Here is a 22,809-nt window from a genome sequence, read left to right as displayed (position 1 = left end):
GTTTTCATGTCGTTAGATCTTCTCCCTCTCATTGGTCTGTCTTAAAAAATAAAAAGCGAACAGGAGGAGCAGCGAACGGGAGAAAGACAGACAGCTGGTGTGTGGGAGACAGCAAACTTACAGAGAGACATGTAAATGAGAGCGACGGAAAGATATGAAAATAGACTGCAACGGAGAGCGCCAGGAAACAAAGCGAGTGGGAGATGCGCGCAGAATCTCATTATCTCCTGCCGTCTGCACTGAATCATTATTTGTGAGTGTTTTCAGCTCCATACATGGCTGAGAAACTCTGCTGCTGACTCACACACGCTCACACTCATACACTCTCACGGCGATCAGGCCACGCTTTTGTGAGAAGTGCTGCCGTCAACAAGCGTATCGAATTCCAAAGTGCTAAATGAAAGCGCAACTTTTCTTTCTCAAGGATGCAAAAGGCGGAAAGGAGACTCACGGCCTGCCGTCTTCAACCTGAACCCCGATGGACTGGAACCTGGTCGTGAAAGTTTGTTCCTCTTTCAGAATCGGCTGCACACAATCCACCTGTGCAAAAAAAGATCCAATATAATTACATTATTAAAAATAGTTATGATACAACTCAAACCTCCCTCTCTAGTTCACCCAGAGCATTTAATGATGCTCAAATACAAAACCTTTCATTCAGAATTAGTCATGGTACGTCATATTCATGAGCTCATTAACATATGACCGCCCACATTTGCATAACAAATTAGCCTAAATGACAGTATGAATAAATTACACACATAAGATTAAGATGATTTCTACACCTCATAACAAAAACGACAATGTCGACTTCTTTATAAAACATTTTCATGAATAAAAACAAAAAATGCATAAATATACCTGACATTTTCCTAAACATGACTAAATGATAATACATTTTCTATTACATTATTTATTATGCAATAATATAAAGATGTATATGATGTTTTAAATAAATAAATAAATACAAATTACAACATTATATAATTTTGCACAGCTATTAAAATTATTGATAAAATTAGTATAGTTACGTATAAAGTGGTTAATGCAATATTACATATCAATATTATAATTAAATTAATAAACTCAAAAAACACATTTTTAGAATTGTACATTACATAACTGTACATGTCCTATATGATATTATTATACAGTTATTGTTAATTTTTTTATTTATTTTTGTAAATTGTGGAATGCAAAATTACTCAAAATGAAATAATTAAATACATTTTTGAATAAATCATTAAAAGCATTTAATTGGTAATACCGCTAAAAATAAGAAATAACTAAATAAATACATTAATATTAAAACACTAAACAAATTACTACATATCTATCGCATTTTAACATTTACTTTCTATTTTCATCGTCCAAGCCAAAGATTGACTAATGTTAACTAACAAAACACAGACATTGTACTTTTTTTTTTTGATGATTTAATTATAAATTTGATTATTTTTGTGTGTTTATTAATCAATTCATAACTTGTAAATATATTTTTCATTTAATCGAGTAAATTGGGCATTTTATTTTTATTATCACTAAGTTATAATAATAAATTGTAAAACCCTATATTAAAAAGTTATTTAAAGCTCACGCAAATGAGCAGTACCACTATCCAATAGCATAAAACGACTTGGGCTGCAACTAACGATTATTTTGATCATCGATCAGCTGGTCGATTATTTTTTTGATTAATCTGCTCTGAATGTTATAAAAACAGTGCTTAATTTATTAGACCACCGGTTATAATAAAGAGAAAAGACAAATATCGACTTTTTTTTTTCATAGATAACCACAATAATTATAGCATTAGAAATAGCCTACTGTTACTAAAAATCTTATTGCATATTGGAGGACTAACCACTACAAAAGCTAAAAACGCGCTAAAAAAAAGTCACGTTTACTGTCATTTCTTTATATAAAAGGTGGCTATGAAGCGTCTGATATTTATATATCAGATAATTATTGTTTATTGTTTTTGTTTTCACGCTGTTATCCCTTTACAGTTCCTACTCTCCATAAATATGTGCACTACATGTTTTCTTTTAAACCTAAAATTAACATTAAATGACATATTTCAGCACAATGAATGTTTTTGCACAGAGTATTAATTGTCTCTCTGTGCTCCAGCTGTCTGACAAACTCATTCAGTAAAGATTTAAACTCACAGACTGTCAGAATGGACTTTTATGCAAAAATGGAAATGCTCACGTGAATTTGTGACATTTACAGATAAGGATATGACCATAAACTGAAAGTTTTCATGCTGAGGATGCAAACGAATCTGTCAAAGCGCCTCACAGGGCAAGCCATTACGCTATTAGCTCAAAGTTCAAAGGGGTCATCGGATGCAAAACTGACTTTTACATGTTGTTTAAACATTAATGTGTGTTGGCAGTTTGTGTACACAACCACCCTACGATGATAAAAATCCACCCAGGGGTATATTAAAAGTAATATCCCCTTATTAAAATCAGGTCATTCTCAGCTTCTTGTCGTTGTGATGAAACACAGTTGATTGACATGAGCGTCTTGCCTTAGATCCGCCCTCACCGAGCTGAAACAGTCCGAATACAATCGCCATTGTGTGACTCAGGTGCAGAGGAAGACTCTAATTGAGTGATTAAGGTGTTCTGTTTTTGAATGTAATAATGAACATAGCAGTCGTCATTTACTACCGACATCTGAGCCGCTGAAGACGCAGAGGTTTAACGTTACTTTCGTTTTTAAAAGAAAAGCGCGGATCCCGATCTACATATGTGTCTATGTTCGTGTGAATCATTCGTGATGCAGCTTCACCCACAGCAGAAGTGAGTATAAGGGTTTTTATGCATCTTTGCAAACGGCCTTTCTTAATAATGTGCTTGTTGGCAAGTTTCGCGGATAAACGCGGCTAAAGTAAACATTACAGCTCGTAATCCCTCAACAGAGAGGGGTGGGGCGATTAGAGCTCATTTGCATTTAAAGGGGCCCATGCGATAAAATGAGCTGATATTTTGCACAGCTGATTTTTACAGTTAAAGGGTGTGTTTTTTTACACTACCATTGAGAATTTTTAACCAAAGTATATTAGAGACTTTTCATTAAGACCCTAAAGAATCATATGAACTTGTGGAAATGGGCATCCGATGACCCCTTAAAATAAAAATAAAATAAAGAATTTCCATGTTTTGGGCAGTTTGGATCACATAAATCTCCTGCAGCATCTCATTCTGTTTCCTGCACTATTTTTAGATGCATTTTGACCATGGAAATGTTTCATTCAGTGCTGTAATTTGACATGACCCTCTGAAGGTGTATGTGCACTGTGGGCGGACCCGATTAATCGATAATGAGAATCGTTCATCATTCATTAAAGGAACACTCCACTTTTTTTGGAAATGGGCTCATTCTCCAACTCCCCCCCCTAGCTTAGCATAGATCATTGAATCCTATTAGACCAGTAGCATCGCGTTCAAAAATTACCAACAAGTTTCAATATTTGTCCTATTTAAAACTTGACTCTTCTGTAGTTCTATCGTGTGCTAAGACCGGTGGAAATGCAAAGCTTCAATTTTCTAGGCTGATAAGATTAGGAACTACACTCCCATTCCGGCGTAATAGTCAAGGAAGTTTGCTGCCGTAATATGGCCGAAGCAGGAGCAGTAATACCACGCAGCACATGTGCAAATGCTAAACTAGGGAACTCATTTCTGATAATACTCCGCCTGCTTCGGCCATATTACGGCAGCAAACTTCCTTGACTATTACGCCAGAATGGAAGTGTAGTTTCTAATCTTATCAGCCTAGAAACTCGCAGCTTTGCATTTCCACCGGTCTTAGTACACGATATAACTACAGAAGAGTCAAGTTTTAAATAGGACAAATATCGAAACTCGTTGGTCATTTTTGAACGCGATGCTACTGGTCTAATAAGATTCAATGATCTATGCTAAGCTATGCTAAAAGTGATATCGCCAGAACAGGAGAACGGCTGAATGGATTTCAAAACGGTAAAAAAAACCTTATTAACTCGGTGGGAGTTGGAGAATGAGCCTATTTCCAAAAAAGGTGGAGTGTTCCTTTAACGATAATAATTGATTTTATTGATTAGTTGTTGCAGCCCTAAAGACAACAACATAAATATTCACACACACACCTGAATGCCAATGGACGAGAGTTTTCTCTTGGGCAGGGCTTGCGGTTCTTCAGGTGCCACGGTGAGGCTAACAAACTCGTTTTTAGTTTCCGGGGCGGGAGAAGGCGGGACGATGGCGGGAGGAGGCGTGGTCACTCTCGCACTGGGCAGGGGCACGGGTTCCCTTGGGGCGGGGATGGGGGGAAGGATAGGCGGCCGCTTGGCGCCCTTAACCAGACTTCCTGTCCGAGAGCTGGCGATGCTGTCGGAGGAGTTGCTGCGTCCTGATTGGCTGTTGACCTCGCTTCGCTGGTCCTGGCTGTCCAGGTACGTGTCCTGGGCCGATTCGGTGCTGCTCTGGACCGTCACCGCGATGTAGGGTTTGGAGGTGGTGCGAGGAGGAATAGGTGGAGGATTCTTCTTACACACGGCCGTACACGTGGAGACTGAAAAACATAGGAAGAAGGACAGTCAGAATGCTCACACAACATAAAACAATGTCTCTTCACACATTTTTTCCCAGCAGCCCCTGCTTGGGATTTACAGGAAGAGATGAGACGAAGCCAGGCATTTACATACTCAAATCTGGACAGCATTCCTCTCATGCCGGCTGACGGCAAACTGCGTCAGGAATGTGTTGCCCACAAAACATGGGCTGAAATCTGCTGACGAGACTGGGTTTTGTCATGCAGCCCGATGATAACGTTCGGCGGTGTATTATTAGCCTCCTGAACAGTGGAGGAGTTGCTACTTTGAAAGCTAGTAGGCGGTAAGACCAAAACCTATTGCACTGTGTGAATCATTTTATGCCACCATAAAGCTATTTTTTGCTGGAAATTATATGTTATATTATTAGGCAATTATGTAGACATAGCCAAAGTTTGATCTTGTGGTTTGATTCAGTGCTTATAAAAATCTGAATCAGATTATTGGTTAACAGTTGAATGGTAAACCTGACATCAATGCAGAAACAGCTTCATATTATACAAGAAATACACTCTTAACATCACAAATATGACTCAATGACACATGTGACAGCTTAAAACACAAATTTACAATAAAAAAATTATATAAATAATATTATATTTTTAATATATTTATATTGTACAAACATTACATGTATATTTATTTATATTTACATATTATATAATTAATACATTTACTCAGCAAAGACACATTAAAATGTTTAGAAATGACAGTGAAGACATTGTAAAATTCTCAAAATTGTATTATTTAAAATAAATGCTATTCTTTTTAACTTTACATTTATCAAAAAAAATATTATTACAATAATCGGAAATGTTTCTTGAGCAGCAAATCAGCATATTAGGCTGATTTCTAAATGATCATGTAACTGAAGACTGGGGTAATGATGATGAAAATTCAGCTTTACATCACAGGAATAAATTATATCTCACTATATTTTTACATAGAAAATAGCCATTTTGAATTGTAATAATATTTCACAGTTTTACTGTTTTTACTGTATTTTTCATCCAATAATTGTAGCCTTGGTGAGCAGAAGAGACTTTTTTCAAAAATATTTTAAATCTTACAGACTCCAAACTTTATATATAAATATAACTGAACGGAAAAACTGTGTTAAACTGTGATTAATCCAATCTTTCAACAAAAAAAGCAAGTTAGCAGCATTACTATATATTTGTATAATTACAATGATATTTTTTGCAATAAAAAAAAAAAAAAAGACGAAGTAAGACTTGGAAAAAATTTACATTTTGTACATTTTAAAGTTATATCTAATGCACTGTGAGAGTTCAAAAATAAGAGCTCCAACATGTGTTCTTAACTAAGAAAACTTGAGTCAGAAAAAAGGTGAATTGAAAAAGTGAACCTGAACTTTAAAGACTCAACCAACACTCTTTTTATTTGTGATATACTGTCTCAGTCTAAATCACACTCACATTGGTGTTTTAAAGGCCAAACATATTAGAATATAATAACAACAATATAATAGTATTGTTATTCCTATGACTGTAAAAGTCATATGTTGTTAAACAAATGCAAAATGAAAATGAATATTTCATAGGTACATTATTTTTGCTTTACACTACAGTAGGAAAATTACAATACTTATTTCCTAATGTCTACACTCAGGGGCGGCTGGCCCATGGTGGGCGATAGTGCATCGCCCTCCTTGAGCCACACGAAAAAAGAGAGGTGAAAAAAAAGAGTCTTATTTTGCTGGTCCTAGTCTGCATATCACTGTACAATCGACAGCCTGAACGTCACTTTCCAACCTAAACCCCGCCCCCTTGGGGCGATCTCAGTCAGATTGAAAATCGCCCCAGCCGGTCTCATTGAGTTATATTGTGAGATTTTTTTTTTTTCACATTTTGAACCCTACAATGCATTTCAATGGGCACCGGGAGGGCTTGCCCCAACGTGATTTCGTAATACGCACTGATGCGTGCTCGAAGATGTACAGCACGCACGCATAGCGAGACGTCTGAATGCATTGGTCATGCTTTCAATGGAGAGGGAACTTGTCAGGAACATGCCTGATTTTAATGAGAGGGTAATTGATCACTTTGCCTGCTTAAAAGAGAGGCGAGCAAAATTTCAATACAAGTGATGTGATGTGTGTTATTTAATGGTGTTATCACGGTCGTAGCCAGCTATGAGGTCACCGAGGTCCGGACCGGTTGTGGCTAGAGGGTATACAGCTCAGACCGGAAACTAACAATGAAATTAATTGTTCTCGGTCATTTTTTATATTCAAAAATAAAATGTCAAGCTCTTTGAATGATTATTTAGCCGTTTAAACCACCTCATATCACATAAGTGTTTGCCATTCATGTTGCTGCGAGAAGCTAGCGCAGTGAACGGGGCTTGAGAACGCGTTGAGTGAGAGCGCGGGTGCAGCAGCCTCAGTTTGTTGCCAGATCCACCTATTATACGTGTTTTTTGACTCGTTTGTCCAATTTAGTGTGACACTTTGGGACGTTTATAAAGTGGAAAGTTGAACGTTAGTTTTATGCCAGTGTCATTATTCTAACGTTATTTTTTATAACTTGTTATAAAATAAAAATTCCCTCAGCTAAAAACAAAAAACAAAAACCAACTTTCCATGTAAAACATACTGAATAAAAAATCTTTCACAATCATCTACATGTCTACTATTTTGAAGTTTAGGCTATATGTAGTGCATTTGTGGGTGTGTTATTAAAGCACAATTCTTAACACCTTACTTCGGACTAATTATCAAACCCTGGTTACGGCCTTGTATGTTATATGTTGTATTCTTCAAATGTTGAATTTTAAATAGTTGTATTGATTGCATATTGGCAGCCAAATTTATACTGAATATGTTCTGAAAAGATTTGATTAATTACAGTTTTAATGATATGAGAAATAAAAAGTCTTTAATTGTAAAGCAGTATTGCTTTTTTTTTTTTTTGCTTTTTTTTTTTTTACTCTTAGAGGGCAAACTAGTTGATGACAATGTGTTTCTTGATGGCCATGGTGGAAGTGTTTCATGTTTTATTTGAGACCATTGCGATAAATTTAATATAGCTATCCAAAATACTGTACAGTTTGTACAATTCATGCCTGATGTTGCCATCTAGGAACAGGGAAACCAAATCAAACAATGTAATGTAATGCTGTAAAGTTGGCTATCTGAATTTTATCATAATTTTACCCATTAAAGCGGTTATCTTTACCATCTTCAGAACAGTTGCCCCCCCAGAGATATTTGTCAGGAGCCGCCACTGTCTACACTTGAAAGAGCCATTTTGAATTTGCACTGCAGTAATATTACCCATTTAAACCGCTAGATGTCAGCAATTTATACTGCACTTTTGAGCGTTTATTTTGACGGAAACAGCAGCAGAGCTTTAATTTTGACAGAAAACTCCAGCTTCAGTGAAAACAGTCTTACAAAAATGCATCTCACTACAAGTCTAGTGAAAAGCTGTTATCATCTGCCGCAAAAATAAAGCATAACTGGTGGTCGTTTCATTCTCAAACATGTGCTAAACTCACAACACATGCACTAAACAAGTTGACTGCATTCACTGTGAACTGAGCTGTTCTGAGGCACGGAAAACGCCGGATCATGAGCTGATCGCCTGAACGAAATGTATGCTTTGCTTTGAAACATGCAGCAAAAACAGACTTGATGACGTGATTAAGCCACATTGTGCTTTCGGTTTTAGTTTGTTTGACAGATACTGTGCCAAAGCAAAATGGCACAAAACACAACTTTAAAGACCTTTTATGCTAGAATAAGAAGTTTAAATATATTTTAAAAACTACACTTTTAGCCCAGAAGACCTATTGTTTCATATTGTCACGTCACCATGATGATGATATCGCGATACCACAATATTGATAACTGTGTTACATCCCTAATAATTACTATTTGCATTATTATAACAACTTCGAACAATGTTGTATCCAATCAATTTGGTATGAGATCTGTCAACACTGAACAACAGAGTTGGATTAAATTTAGTCAACAGTTTTGCAAGGAGCACAAAGACTCATTTAACCGCACGATCAGGGCTCATATCTGCCCTCGCTGAAGAGGTAGAACTGTTCGCAAACAATTATCCTCTGTCTTGGCCGTGCTGTATAGAGGACTCAGTGCCAGGACAAGTCTGATGCGGGACTGTGGGTCTCGCAGACAATATTGGATAAATCTGTTTCCTCTCTCTGGCACGGCTTGCTGGCATTGTGCGCCGAGCGATGTGCTTGCCGTTTGGTGCCAGGACAGATGCTACACAGCAGTCTATGACCATCTGATTGCCAATACAGATGACAGGGGAAGATTTGAGGACAAGGAGCCAATTTACACACAAGAGAGTCAAAATCACGGATGCAAACAGCTGATAAAAACATCCACAAGTAATCCACACCACTCCAGTCCATCAATTAGCATCTTGTGAAGTGAAAACTTGCATGCTTGTATGAAACAAATACATTATTAGGTTGTTTTTACCTTCAAACCATTGCATCTAGCTAAAATACAAGTCATCTATCCATAATATTGCTTTCTCCAGTTAAAAAACTTAATCTTATCGGCATTAGGAAAGAAATGTGCACAGATCAAGCACATATGTATAGGGTTGGGAATCGAAAATCGATTCCGATTCTGGAATCGGATACTTAAGATAAAGAATCGGATACTTGTTATAAAATAAAAATTTCGATTCCTCTTATCGATTCCTAGGTGCATTTTTTCATCTAGCGATCTGCCAGGACCTTACGCGGTAATGTAAACATCCCTCCCATTGATCGCAGTAAGCGTTTAAAAGTGTGTCTACGCTTTGTAAAAAGCGAAGACAAATCTACCGCTGCACGCAAACTTCATCTTAGAGATCTTCAAGGGACGGATTTTAGTCCTGTGCCCGCCCGCTCCAGAAGGAATATATGTTATTTCGTTCCGCAAAAGCCCACATAAAAGTAACTTCTACCCCCGCGGGAAGACAGGTATCTACTTCATCTCTTGGCTGCATGAAACAAACCCTCCCGGTAATGTAAAGGCAAAGATGACCAGAGTAATAGTAACGAATTTGATTGAAGTCGCGCGAGCCTAATGTATTCATTCTTGTAAATCGGAGTCGTACATTAGGCACGCATAAGTCCGCTGGTGATTCACAAACTATTCATGCTTTCGGGACTCTGATCCATAGTATTTTTGCGTGAAATTTCGAAATATTCGCATAGTTTTCAAAATAAATGTCCTGTGAGTTTTTTATAATGAATGCTTACCCATAGAGGTGGATCTTGTAAGGGTCAGTGGTGTTTATGCACATATGAGCACCAGCATAAACAGATTTACTATGTATTTACTGTATTTTTAATTTATATGTTTATTTTATAATAAATACAAACAGTAGATATTCAGTCACTTAAGAAAGAGTACTCTTAGGTTGTGAAGAATTTCTGAATTAAATAATTTAGGTGCTTTAAATCTGTATATGTATATTCAAAAATAAACACCTTTAGAGGAAATGTCAGGCATAGGGGGGCCTTGCAAAATTGACCCAAGAAGAAGGGAGCCCTGATATAAAAAAGGTTGAGAACTCCTGTAATAAAATAATATGTTGCAAGCTAGCACTGAAAATAAACATGTTTGATATATTAATGTTTGGCTTTTTTTTTTTTTTTTTAACTAAACTGGAATCGAAACTGGGAATCGAAAAGAATCGGAATCGATAAGTGGAATCGGAATCGGAATCGAAATCGATAAAATTCAAACGATACCCAACCCTACATATGTAGGAGGATTTTGATGTGAGAGGTCAACAGAGATGGACTTTAGGATTATTATGGACCAGAAGCAACAGTTTAGAGTAGGGATACACCGGGATATAAATTCTTGGCCGAAGCCAGAGCTGAACAAAATTAAACACTGGGCCGAAGGCCGATTACCGAACACGTTTTTAGTGGTTTTTGTCCATGTATTTGGCCAATTTTGCCAATTTTCACCATTGCATTGCCAAAATGTGCTTTTTACAGTTTTGTCTTGATTTTCAAAAAACAAAGCGATTACAAAACAACAATTTAAAAATATTTACTTAACATTCGAGTAGACATTATAAACCTACCAACAAAGTACAATTTAAAATTAATAAGTTAGTAAAATAATATTCTTTGGCCATTTTTAAGACCCCCTTCTTGAATCAGGCGTGTGTTTTTAATGTACAAATAAATGCAGCCTTGCTGAGCAAAGGAGAATGTTACAATAAATGTATTGATAGAGCTGTTGTAATGATTATCATTATTTTTGTCTTGCTTTTTTATTTTATTTTACAGAACAACAGTAAAATTACAATGCTAACATTTATGAATGTTGACTTATTTTGGCGGAAACCCACAAGAAGACCTCAGTACTACTTTTTGCTGACAGCAGCAGATTTATGAATGATTCTCATCATGCAGATTTTCCCTTGCGCTTTGGACTTTGAACCCTGGCTAACAAACTTATGCGGTGCTGTCAGAATAAATACAATTTGTGAGTGTATTAGACAACGTAACGTTCTGTAGTTTATTTACAGTCATCATACAGTAACCAGCAACAACCACCCCTTTCTCTTCTTATGGAAGACATGCAATGCAGCTTTAAACTCTAAACTAAAGTCTCTGATTTTTGCGGCTTTCTCAGACAGTTTTAAATGCTTCCACACTGCCCACGTTTGCTGAATTACTGTGCGCGCCTCTATTTGATCGCGTCATGTCATTGTTTGGTTTAATTTATTCTGCCTTTTTTGCTTATTTCGGTTGCCAAACATTCGGTGCATCCATAGTTTAGAGGTTAAATAAAATGTCTTAATGATGGATTTGTTTCTTAAAAACATGCAGCTTTTGGCTTCACAAGATGTTAATTGATGGACTGGAGTGGTGTGAATTACTCAGCTTTTTATCAGCTATTTGGACTCTCATTCTGATGGCACCCATTCACCGCAAAGGACCCACTGGTTAGCAAGCGCAATGCACATGCAAAACTTCTCCAAATCTGTTCTGATGACTAAAACTCATTTACATCTAGAATGACCTGAAGGTGAATACATTTTCATTTTTGAATGACCTTTCCCTTTAAGGAAAACAATAAAACCCACATTAACATGTGCAACGGCTAATTATTCCTGCTGACAGCTAATGAGCCATTGACTTCATTTGATTGCCAATACAGATGACATGCGAAGATTTGATAAAGAGCCAATTAAAACACAAGAGAATCAAAAACATGGGTGCAACAGTTAATAAAAACATCACAATGATCCACAAGCAATCCACAACACTCCAGTCATTCAATCTTGTGATGTGAAAACTTGTTTATATTAAACAAAATCAATTGTTAGGTTGTTCTTAACTTCAAACCATTGCATCTAGCTAAAATACAATTCTTCCATCCATAATATTGCTTTCTCCAGTAAAAAACATCTTATCAGAATTAGGAGAGAAATATGCACAGATTAAACACCATTAACAAGCCAAAACAGCTCTAAACAAATTATGTGATGGATTTTAATGTGAGAGGACAATAGGGATGGACTTCAACATTATTATGTACTCATGTTTTAATCCGAAGTAAGAGTTTAGAGTTAAAAAATATGTCTTAAAGGGGTCATCGGGTGCAAAACTAACTTTTACATGTTGTTTGCACATTGCCCAACAATGATAAAAAAAATCAACCCAGTGGTATTTTTTTAATCTTTTAAAGTAAAGTAATACCCCCATTTTAAAATCAGGTCATTCTCAGCTTCTTGTCGTTGTGACGAAACACAGTTGATTGACATGAGCTTCTTACCTTAGACCCGCCCTCACCGAGCTGAAACTGTCCGAATACGATCGCCATTGTGTGACTCAGGTGCAGAGGAAGACTCTAATTGAGCGATTGAGGTGTTCTGTTGTTGGATGTAATAATGAACACAGCAGTCGTCATTTACTACCGACATCTGAGCCGCTGAAGACGCAGAGGTTTAACGTTACTTTCGTTTTTAAATGGAAAGCGCCGATCCACATATGCATCTATGTTCGTGTGAATCATTCGTGATGCAGCTTCACTCACAGCAGAAGTGAGTATAAGGGTTTTTTATGCATCTTTGCAAATGGCCTTTCTTAATAATGTGCTTGTTGGCAAGTTTCGCCGATAAACGCGGCTAAACGCCCTAAATGTGGCTAAAGTAAACATTACAGATCCTAATCCCTCAGCAGTAAGGGACGGGGCCAGCAGAGCTCAGTGGCATTTAAAGGGGCCATGTCTTAAAATGACCTGATATTTTGCAGAGCTGATTTTGACAAGGTAAATAGGTGTTTTTTTTACACTACTATTGGGAATTTTTAACCAAAATATATTAGAGACTTTTCATTAAGACCCCAAAGAATCATATGAACTAGGGATGGAACGGTACATGTATTCGTTTCGAACCGAATCGGTACGGGGGTCACGGTTCGGTGCATGAATTTAAACTGAGAATACACGGTATGAAAATAAAAAAAAACTTGCCTGCAAAATAATTAATGTAATGCGGAACTACTGTTAGATACGCGGGTTCTTTAGGGACAGCTAATATTTAGCCCCGCTTTAGCTCTGAAGCTCTGATTGGCGTCGATGCAGCCGAGCTCCGCCTATGTATGCGCTCTATCAGAGCCCGTCTACATTCTCTGGCACTCTCCAGTTTTTTGTCAGCTCGACGGTCCATCCAGTGAGTGAGTCAGAGATAGCAGCGACAGCGAGTATGGCAAGTAGTGGTGTTCCACAAGAGTTAGAGGATCCGCTGGCTTCTTTAAGGGGCCGTTCACATGAAGCGTCTTTTGCGCGCAAGTTCGTTATTTCAAATGGAGACGCGCGGCTTGCGCGCGCATATTGGAAGCGACGCGGTCGCGACGCGCTCGTTTTTTCCAGGCGCGTCCGCGCCGCATCGATTTAAAAACATCTCAACTTTTCAGAATGTCGCAAGCGCACCGCAGGTCATGTGACATGAACTAACCAATCAGCTTCCTCACGTTTTTCCGTTACATTGAAACCTCAGAAGAAACACGGAGGAGCAGCTCATCATTGTGATCCAGGGATTTCCTGAACTTTATGATTTGTCAAGCCCCCATTATTTTGACGCTAATAGAAGAAACAATGCATGGAGACGCATAGGCTTGGAGCTAGAGCGCAGCTGATGGTTGCTTAGAAACGGCAGACGCTTCCGGAGCGCAAGCGCCCGAGCGCTTTGTTGATCAGGAAGAAAGCGGCGCGCCTAGCGTTTTCCACGCGTTTTTAGGCGCGACATGTGAACGGCCCCTTAGATCGCAAGTTTGGGAAAACTTCGCTTTTCCAGTCAGTTACAGTAGTACAGGCGGGAGAGTTGTGGAAAAGACGAGGACTGTGTGTCGCCGTTGTTCAGCGGTTGTTGGGTATGTGAGTGGAAATACATCTAATTGCCTTCTGCATTTTTGTTTTGCTTTTCCCTCCACTGTACCGAAATCATACCGAACCGTGACGTCTGAACCGAGGTACGAACCGAACCGTGACTTCTGTGAACCGTTCCACCCCTAATATGAACATGTGGAAAATGGGCATCCGATGACCCCTTTAATGATTCAGGATTTGGGATTAAGGATTTGTTTCTTACAAACATGCAGCGTTTGGCTTCACCTGATGTTAATTGGTGGACTGGAGTGGTTTAAATAACTTAAATGTTTTTATCACTGGTTAGCAAGTGCAATGCAAATGCAAAACTTCGCCAAATCTGTTCTGATGACGAAACAAACTCATTTACATCTAGAATGACCTGAAGGTGAATACATTTTCTTTTTTGAATGACCTTTTTCTTTAATAAAAACAATAAAACCCACATTAACGAAAGCGTAACAGCTAATTATTCCCGCTGACAGCTATTGAGCGACTGACTTCAGCTTGGCTTCTCTGAGATGTAGCAGCAATTTAATTAAACACTTTTATAGTGAGAACAAATCTCAAAGCAGCACCGAATTAATCACATCTCGACGTCCCTGTGGAACTTCAACAGTCGTGAATAAAACACAGTAGAGTTTGCTCTTAACGACTGGTACTTTGCACTGAGGGTGATACGAGTTTATGACACAGTTGTGGCTCAGATCCAGATTAACGGCATTAGAGCCAGTCGCTCTGCCCCGGGGCCCCGGCCAAACCTCGCATGGCCTTTCTGTGAACACACAGAGGACAAGCAGCAAAATATGAGCAGACTGAGCACTGTGGCTTGTGTGAAACCCAAAAGGAGAAACTCTGACGTATCTTTACTCAACTTGTTCATAAGACAGTGACTTCAGAAGAGTTGAAATATACAGCATGAGTTGATACAGACTAGTTTTACGATGCTTTTTGGAGCTTAACGGACATTTCATTGCATAGATTAGTTTTATGATCAAAGCTTTGTAGTTTAAAAACATAATGCAATACAATGGATGATTGAGAGACGAACACATTAATGTTGTTTTATATAAGGACTCAAATTATTTTGTGCTGCAATGGAAAAATAACAGCATACAGGTTTGGAAGAACATAAAAGCGAGTAAACGATTTAAGGCATGTTGGAAATCAACAACTAAGCTCGGCACAAACATTTTAACCCTAGAAAGCTATTGCATTTTTGAAACATTTCTAAGGTCACTAATGACAGCTTTGCTGAACTTTAAAAGAAAAATCGTGTTCAAATGCGAGAATATGATCATCAGGCTTTTAAGGAATGTTTATTTGTTCATTTCTCAATCATCACTGTGTTGCGTTGCATTGTATGTTTTGATCATAAAATTAAGCATTTAAATATCATCTTACTAAGACTATTGGTAGATATAAAGTGAAAAGAAGCATCTATATGCACTAAATGTAAGCATCTGCTATGCTGCTATAAAGATCTCATTGATTTACACTACAAGCTATCAGAATTTCATCTTTTTTGGCCATATAAATGCCAGCATCTGCACCAAATTATATATTTTTGTTCAGTTTGGGCCTCTGATTAAAACAAGAGCTGTTTTTTTCCTCTGGGTCCTTACTAAATCATACTATATGAGCCATTAATGCCTGATGTATCAATATACACTACCAGTCAAAAGTTTTTGAACAGTAAGTTGTTGTTTTTTTTTAAAGATGTCTCTTCTGCTCACCAAGCCTGCATTTATTTGATCCAAAGTACAGCAAAAACTGTAATATTTGTACTATTTAAAATAACTGTTTTCTATTTAAATATGTTTTAAAATGTAATTTATTCATGTGATTTCAGAGAAAATCAAAAATGATTTCTGAAGGATCATGTGGCACTGAAGACTGGAGAATGCTGAAAATTCAGCTTTAAAAATCACATGAATAAATTACATTTTAAATCATATTCAAATAGAAAACAGTTATTTTAAATAGTACAAATATTTCAAAATTGTACTCATTTATTCGGATCAAATAAATGCAGGTTTGGTGAGCAGAACAAACATTAAAAACCTTTGACTGGTAGTGTAATAACTAAACTGTTTAAAAAACATTGAAAAAATCTGACTATTAAAAACATGTCAGGCTTTACAGGATTTAAGGAGTGAAAGTTCCAGATCCCATTAAGAAAATAAAACTAGTTTTATTTTAAATTCTGAAAATTATTTGAGCGAAATTAGTTTAAAGAGCCAGTCTGACCAGTTCATGACTTTGAGTATCTTAGCTGACATCAAAACTAAATTATCAATCTGCCTTTGGTCCATACAAGCCATAAATGCAAAGACGTGTAACAGTCTACACTACACAGACAGAGCCCATCCATTCCATCACATTCAGACTTGTAATCCTTATTAGGACGTGTTTTTAGATTAAGTGGTGCACATCTTCTCTCCAAAGTACAGCAAGTGTTTATCAAGAAGGGAAACAGTCTGCTGGAAGTAGGACAAGCTAGTTTTGAGTATAATCAAACTTTTCAAACATGTAAATGCATTGAAGAGTGACGTAAGTTTGGGTTCAGATATGACTCCTGCATCTTTTACATATCCAGTGCAGAAAGAACAAGGCATGCACTCTTCAAATGGCATGTTATCTCTCCCTGACTTTGCAATGCAAACAATAGCATTCGACCTGATTCAAAACACAGTGTACAAACCGGCCTTTGTGTATGAATGGATTCAGATCTCACACATGTGCAGTGTTTTGCATGAAAAAGTGCAAGCTGTCATGTTCAGGTAGGCAATGCTGTCATGCTTTGCCTGTCTAGACAGATGCATCAACACAAACACACCTCCAGAAGCCATAACAACATGCTAGCGTGAGCTAACCTGCTAATGCAATCAAAAGAACACTAAATCAAAGATTTAAACGGTCAACCGAAATGCATTTTTGATGCTAATCATCTGATCGTCGTTCGTGACTTCCTCTGACCCCGAGCACATGCCAAAACCAGCACATGCTACCCGTCTCAAGGTGCTGTGCGCGCGTTCGCAAGCTCGCTCGTTCCCGCACGCGTGCCCGCGTACAAAAATCCACACACCTTTTCCTCTTCCTCTGTTGTGTGAAGCGATCAGCGTCGACGGCGTACTTCCATCCCGTCTCGTAAAACAGAAATAACACGATTAGATGATCCACCGAGAGGGTGTTTTTGTTTCTGTGTTGCTTCCGAACCCACCCGCTACGATATCCTTCCGTTCAACGGATCCCAACATCCACGTCTCGAGGAGTCGAGGAAAAAGAACCGATCCGGTAATCCGCTTTCAGGACGCGGGATTGGATAGAGACGCGCTCTAGGCGTTCACTCGCTGCGCTCTCATTGGTCGGGGGGCGGGGCGTACGAGCTTGACGCGGTCGAATCAGAATCGCTGTTTATGCGTCACACAGAATCCCCCGCTTCTTCAGAGAAACTGATGCGCGCGGGCTGTGGCTTTGTCACATGACCGCGGAAAGCGGCCAGAGTCGAGGAGGAGTGTTTTAAACCTGCATTTTTCAATGAAATGCCGTGAGTGTAGTACCTAGATTACTACTTTAATTACTTTGCGACATCTTATGGCATCTGTTTGAAGTCTCTTATGCTCACCAAGGCTGCATTTATGTGATCAAAATACAGTAAAAACAGTAATATTGTGAAATATTATTACAATTTAAAATAACTCATTTATTCATGAAAATGACTTGAGCCTCTTAACACTCTTAACATTCTATTCCATTTCTATTCTGTCAACTTTTCTTTTTATTTATTAAAAAAATGAACCCTCTAAAACTAGCGTTCTCCATTCTTTTTATATTCTATCAAACTTGTTTTCTTTTTATTAATTAGAAAAAACTGACCCTCTAAAACTAGCGTTCTCTATTATTTTTATATTCTATCAGCTTGTTTTTTTATTAATTAAAAAATTGACCATCTAAAACTAGCATTGTCTATTCTTTTTATATTCCATCAACTTATTTTCTTGTTATTTATTTAAAAAAAATTACCCTCTAAAACTAGCGTTCTCCATTCTTTTTATATTCTATTAACTTGTTTTCTTTTTTTAAATTAAAAAATTACCTTCTAAAACTAGCGTTCTCCATTCTTTTTATATTCTATTAACTTGTTTTCTTTTTTTAAATTAAAAAATGACCCTCTAAAACTAGCGGTCTCCATTCTTTTTATATTCTATCAACTTGTTTTCTTTTTATTTATTAGAAAAAAATTGATCCTTTAAAGCGTTCTCCATTCTTTTTATATTCTATCAACTTGTTTTCTTTTCATTTATTAAAAAGAATTTACCCTCTAAAACTAGCATTCTCCATTCATTTTATATTCTATCAACTGGTTTCCTTTAATTTATTAAAAAAAATTGAGCCTTCTTTTTACATTCTATCAACTTTTATTTTTATTTATTAAAAAATGACCCTCTAATACTAGCGTTCTCCATTCTTTTTATATTCCATCAACTTGTTTCCTTTAATTCATTTAAAAAAAATTGAGCCTCTACAACTAGCGTTTTCTATTTTTTTAATATTCTATCAACTTGTTTTCTTTTTATTTATAAAAAATAGATTTTTTAAAACTAGCGTTATCAATTCTTTTTATATTCTCTCAACCTTTTAATTATAAAAATAATAATAACTTGCTGTCTCTATTCTATTTATTTTTTATCTTCTTGTTTTCTTTTTATTTATTAAAAACAAAACAAAAATAAATAAATAAATTACTTGATCTTTGAAAGCTAGTGTTCTTTTTCTATTCTATCAACTTGTTATTTATTTATTTATAAAAAACAATAACAAAAGATAAATAAAAACTTGGCCCTCTAAGTGTTCTCTATTCTATTTCTATTCTATCTACTTTTTATTTTTATTTAGCTTAAAAATGCCCAACTAATACAGCATTCTGTATTCTATTTCTATCAACTTTTCTTTTTATTTATAAGAAAAAAAACTTGACCCTCTAAAACTAGCCTTTTCCATTTTTCTATTCCATCCACTTGTTTTCTTTTTAATTATAGAAAATATAAATAACTTGGCCCTTTAACACTTGCTCTTTCTATTCAATTTCTTTTCTATCTACTTGCTTTCTTTTTATTTATTAAAAAACAAAACAAAAAAATTAAATACTTGACTCTCTAAAACTACCTTTCTCCATTCTTTTTATATTCTTTCAACTTGTTTTCTTTTTAATTATTATAAAAATAATAATAACTTGGCCCTTTAACACTAGCTGTCTCTAGTCTATTTATTTTCTATTTTATTCATTAAAAAAAAATAAAACTAAGCATTCTTTTTCTATTCTATCAACTTGTTTTTTTAATTATAAAAAACAAAAACAAAAGATAAAAAACTTGGCCCTCTAACAGTGTTCTCTATTCTATTTCTATTCTATCTAATGCCCCAATAATACAGCATTCTGTATTTTTTTTTCTTTTTCTATCAATATTTCTTTTCATTTATTATAAAAAACTTGATCCTCTAAAACTAGCGTTCACCATTCTTGTTATATTCTATCAACTTATCTTTTAAATTATAAAAATAATAATAACTTGGCCCTTTAACACTAGCTGTCTCTATTTTATTTTATTCTATCAACTTGTTTTTTATTTATAAAAAAACAAAAGATAAATAAAAACTTGACCCTCTAAAAGTGTTCTCTATTCTATCTACTTTTTGTTTTTATTTAGTGTAAAAAATGTCCCACTAATACAGCATTCTGTATTCTATTTCTATCAACTTTTCATTCATTAAAAAAAAACCTTGATCCTCTAAAACTAGCCTTCTCCATTCTTCTTCTATTCAATTAAATTGTTTTCTTTTTAATTATTATAAAAATAATAATAACTTGGCCCTGTAACACTGGCTGTCTCTATTGTATTTATTTTTTAACTTGTTTTTTTATTCATTAAAAAACAAAACAAGAAAATAAATAAATAAAATACTTGATCTTCTAAAACTAGCATTCTTTTTCTATTCTATCAACTTGTTTCTTTTTATTTTTTAAAAATTGACCCTCTAAAACTAGCGTTATTCCATTCTTTTTATATTCTATCAACTTTTTTTTATTTAAAAAATTTACCCTCTAAAACAGGGGTCCCCAAACTAAGGCCCGCGGGCCGAATGCGGCCCGCCCCCACATTTGGACCGGCCCTCTGAACAATGCCAGAAAAATGAAAATGAAAAATTTTAAATATATGTTTTACTTATATCATATCAGTATTTGATTATAAAGGTTGGCTTTCAAACTAAAATTTTCCTTAGTTATTAACCTAGCCTAATTATTTGTTAAATTCACCAACAGAATGGTACATTCAACGTAATGTGTCATCACAATCGAACAGGTGATGCGCGAGGCAGCTAAAAAATTCAGAGCGATGAAAAAATGACTCAATAGCATTTGAGGTGAAACTAGCACTGCTTGTGGGACAGGTGCGAAAGCAAGACTTCACTCATCTCCCATTTACCCAAAGTTTTTCAGCTGAGAAACCAGTGGCCCCATTCCCAGTTGAAAAGTCTGTGGAAGCGCTGAAAATGATGAAGGCAGAGTTGATGTGATTCAAAAAACAGTGGATTCTTGAATCGATTTTGCTTGACAAGCCTCTCAAGGCTGTGGTTCTCTTGGTTTGTTGTGCATCTTTTTCTTTTACATTTTCTCCTTCCACTCAACTTTCTGTTAACATGCTTGGATACAGCACTCTGTGAACAGCCAGCTTCTTTGGCAATGAATGTTTGTGGCTTACCCTCCTTGTGAAGGGTGTCAATGCTTGTCTTCTGGACAACTGTCAGATCAGCAGTCTTCCCCATGATTGTGTAGCCTAGTGAACCAAACTGAGAGACCATTTTGAAGACTCAGGAGACCGTAAAGGGGTTTTGAGTTGATTCGCTGATTGGCAGGTCAGCATATTCTAATTTGTTGAGAGTGAATTGGTGGGTTTTTGTTAAATGTGAGCCAAATCATCACAATTAAAAGAACCAAAGACTTAAACTACTTCAGTCTGTGTGCATTAAATGTATTTAATACACAAGTTTCACAATTTGAGTTGAATTACTGAAATAAATGAACTTTTCCATGACATTCTAATTTATTGAGATGCACCTGTATATCTTTTAAAAAGAAATGATCAGTTGTCTGTGTGGTGCATAACAAAATAAACTATTCTAGCATTAAAAGGTAGAATAAATACAGGTAAAATCATAATAAAATAATAATAATAGTAGTCAGTCCGGCCCATGGTATTTTCTTTTATAAACCGACCCGGCCCCCCATTAAAGAAAAGAAAATTATGTGGCCCTCTCAGAAAAAAGTGTGGGGACCCCTGCTCTAAAACAAGCGTTCTCCATTCTTTTTATATTCTATCAATTTGTATTTATTAAAAACAAAACAAAAAAAAAAATAAAATAAAAATGTAACCCTTTAAACCAGCATTCTCTATTCTTTTTCTATTCTATCTACGCATTTTCTTTTTAATTATAAAATAACTATAACTTGACCCTCTAACACTATCTTTCTATTATTTTTCTTTGCTATCTACTTTTTCTTCTTTTTATTTACAATTAAAAATCTTGAAGTGCTTTATTTATTTATAATAATTACATACATCTAAGCCTTGCAAAAGTAGTGAAATTATTACTAGATATTACTAAAATGGCGTACTATTGAATCATATGCAATATACTACTTACTATTTTTAAAAGTGAAGTAAAACAGTATGCATTCTTTTACCATAAACAGTATTTTTACACAATACCCATACTATTTGAGTAAGAGAGTAGTATGGTATTCTGATATATAGCCATGGACCAGGCAAAAATAGCACAGGTTATTAATTCAGAAGAGGTGCAGAAGTGGTAAACAGATGGCCAAGGTTTGTTTTTTTCTTGACAGCTTGCTATCTAAACTAAATAGCATTAGCCAGATTTCTCTCCAAAAATAGACTAGATTTCATTATTTGCTATTTTGGGTGTACAACTGTGCTTTGTACTTACACAAGTAATCTGCCTTTTCAAAACTTTTCAAGATAATCGTGAAATTAAGGGAATGTTGTCCGATCAATACAAATAATGTAGATCCACTGCAAAATCAGACAGTCCACTGGCTGCTGGTTTATCAAGCGTTGTGCCAAACTAATCTGCTTGATGTTGGTTAATTCCTCTGAAAACCGGCTAAAATGAGGTTTAATTTGCGGTGGAAGTTTTGCCAGAGTCGGTCATGATGGGCAGAGAAACATTAGCCGTTAAGCTGGAGGATTCATCTCTGCAGGACACCACCAGTACTAATGTAGGTCAGAAGATTTTGCGTATGTGTGTGAGAAAGAGAGAGAGGGAGACATCTTGCTGTGACACACTTGGCAGTGGCCATTTGAGACGTTATGAACGTTATGACTGCAGTAGGCTAATGGATGCTGTATGGAAGCTTGATTCTGCCACAGGAAACAAAAACATCCTCAGTTTGTCACATAATTGCAATAAAATAAAAATCATAATTGCGAGTTTACATAAATTCTGACTTTTTTTGCAACTTATAAACCCAAAATTGTGAGTTCGCATTTCGCAATTCTATTTTTTCCTGAGATTTCTGAGCTTACATATTGTAATTCTATTTTTATTTTACTGTACTTTGAGTTTATGTCTTGCTATTCTCATTTTTTTTCCTGCAATTTTGATATTTTCACTCTTCATTCTGACTTCTTTATTTGAATTATGAGTTTATATCTCGCAATTCTATTCTTTTCTCAGTTTTCTTATTTTACATCTTGCAATTATGTCTTCTGAATTTTTTACATTCTGAGTT

At 36.0% G+C, this 22,809-nt stretch overlaps 1 protein-coding gene across 1 annotated transcript in view; it reads right to left on the bottom strand.

The window, feature by feature from the left end:
• Positions 1-22,809, bottom strand: part of LOC141290663 (disks large-associated protein 4-like) — a 55,958-nt gene that overhangs the window by 9,843 nt on the left and 23,306 nt on the right. The window contains exons 5-6 of the mRNA XM_073822766.1: positions 4,142-4,566; positions 452-540 (exon numbers count right to left, since the gene is read on the bottom strand). Coding sequence (XP_073678867.1) covers positions 452-540; positions 4,142-4,566 — 514 coding nt within the window. The remainder of the gene's footprint in view (positions 1-451; positions 541-4,141; positions 4,567-22,809) is intronic.

The sequence above is a fragment of the Garra rufa genome, chromosome 18 (genome assembly GCF_049309525.1).
Source record: "Garra rufa chromosome 18, GarRuf1.0, whole genome shotgun sequence".
NCBI classification, from domain to species: Eukaryota; Metazoa; Chordata; class Actinopteri; order Cypriniformes; family Cyprinidae; genus Garra; species Garra rufa.
This window is presented reverse-complemented; position numbering and strand designations above follow the sequence as displayed.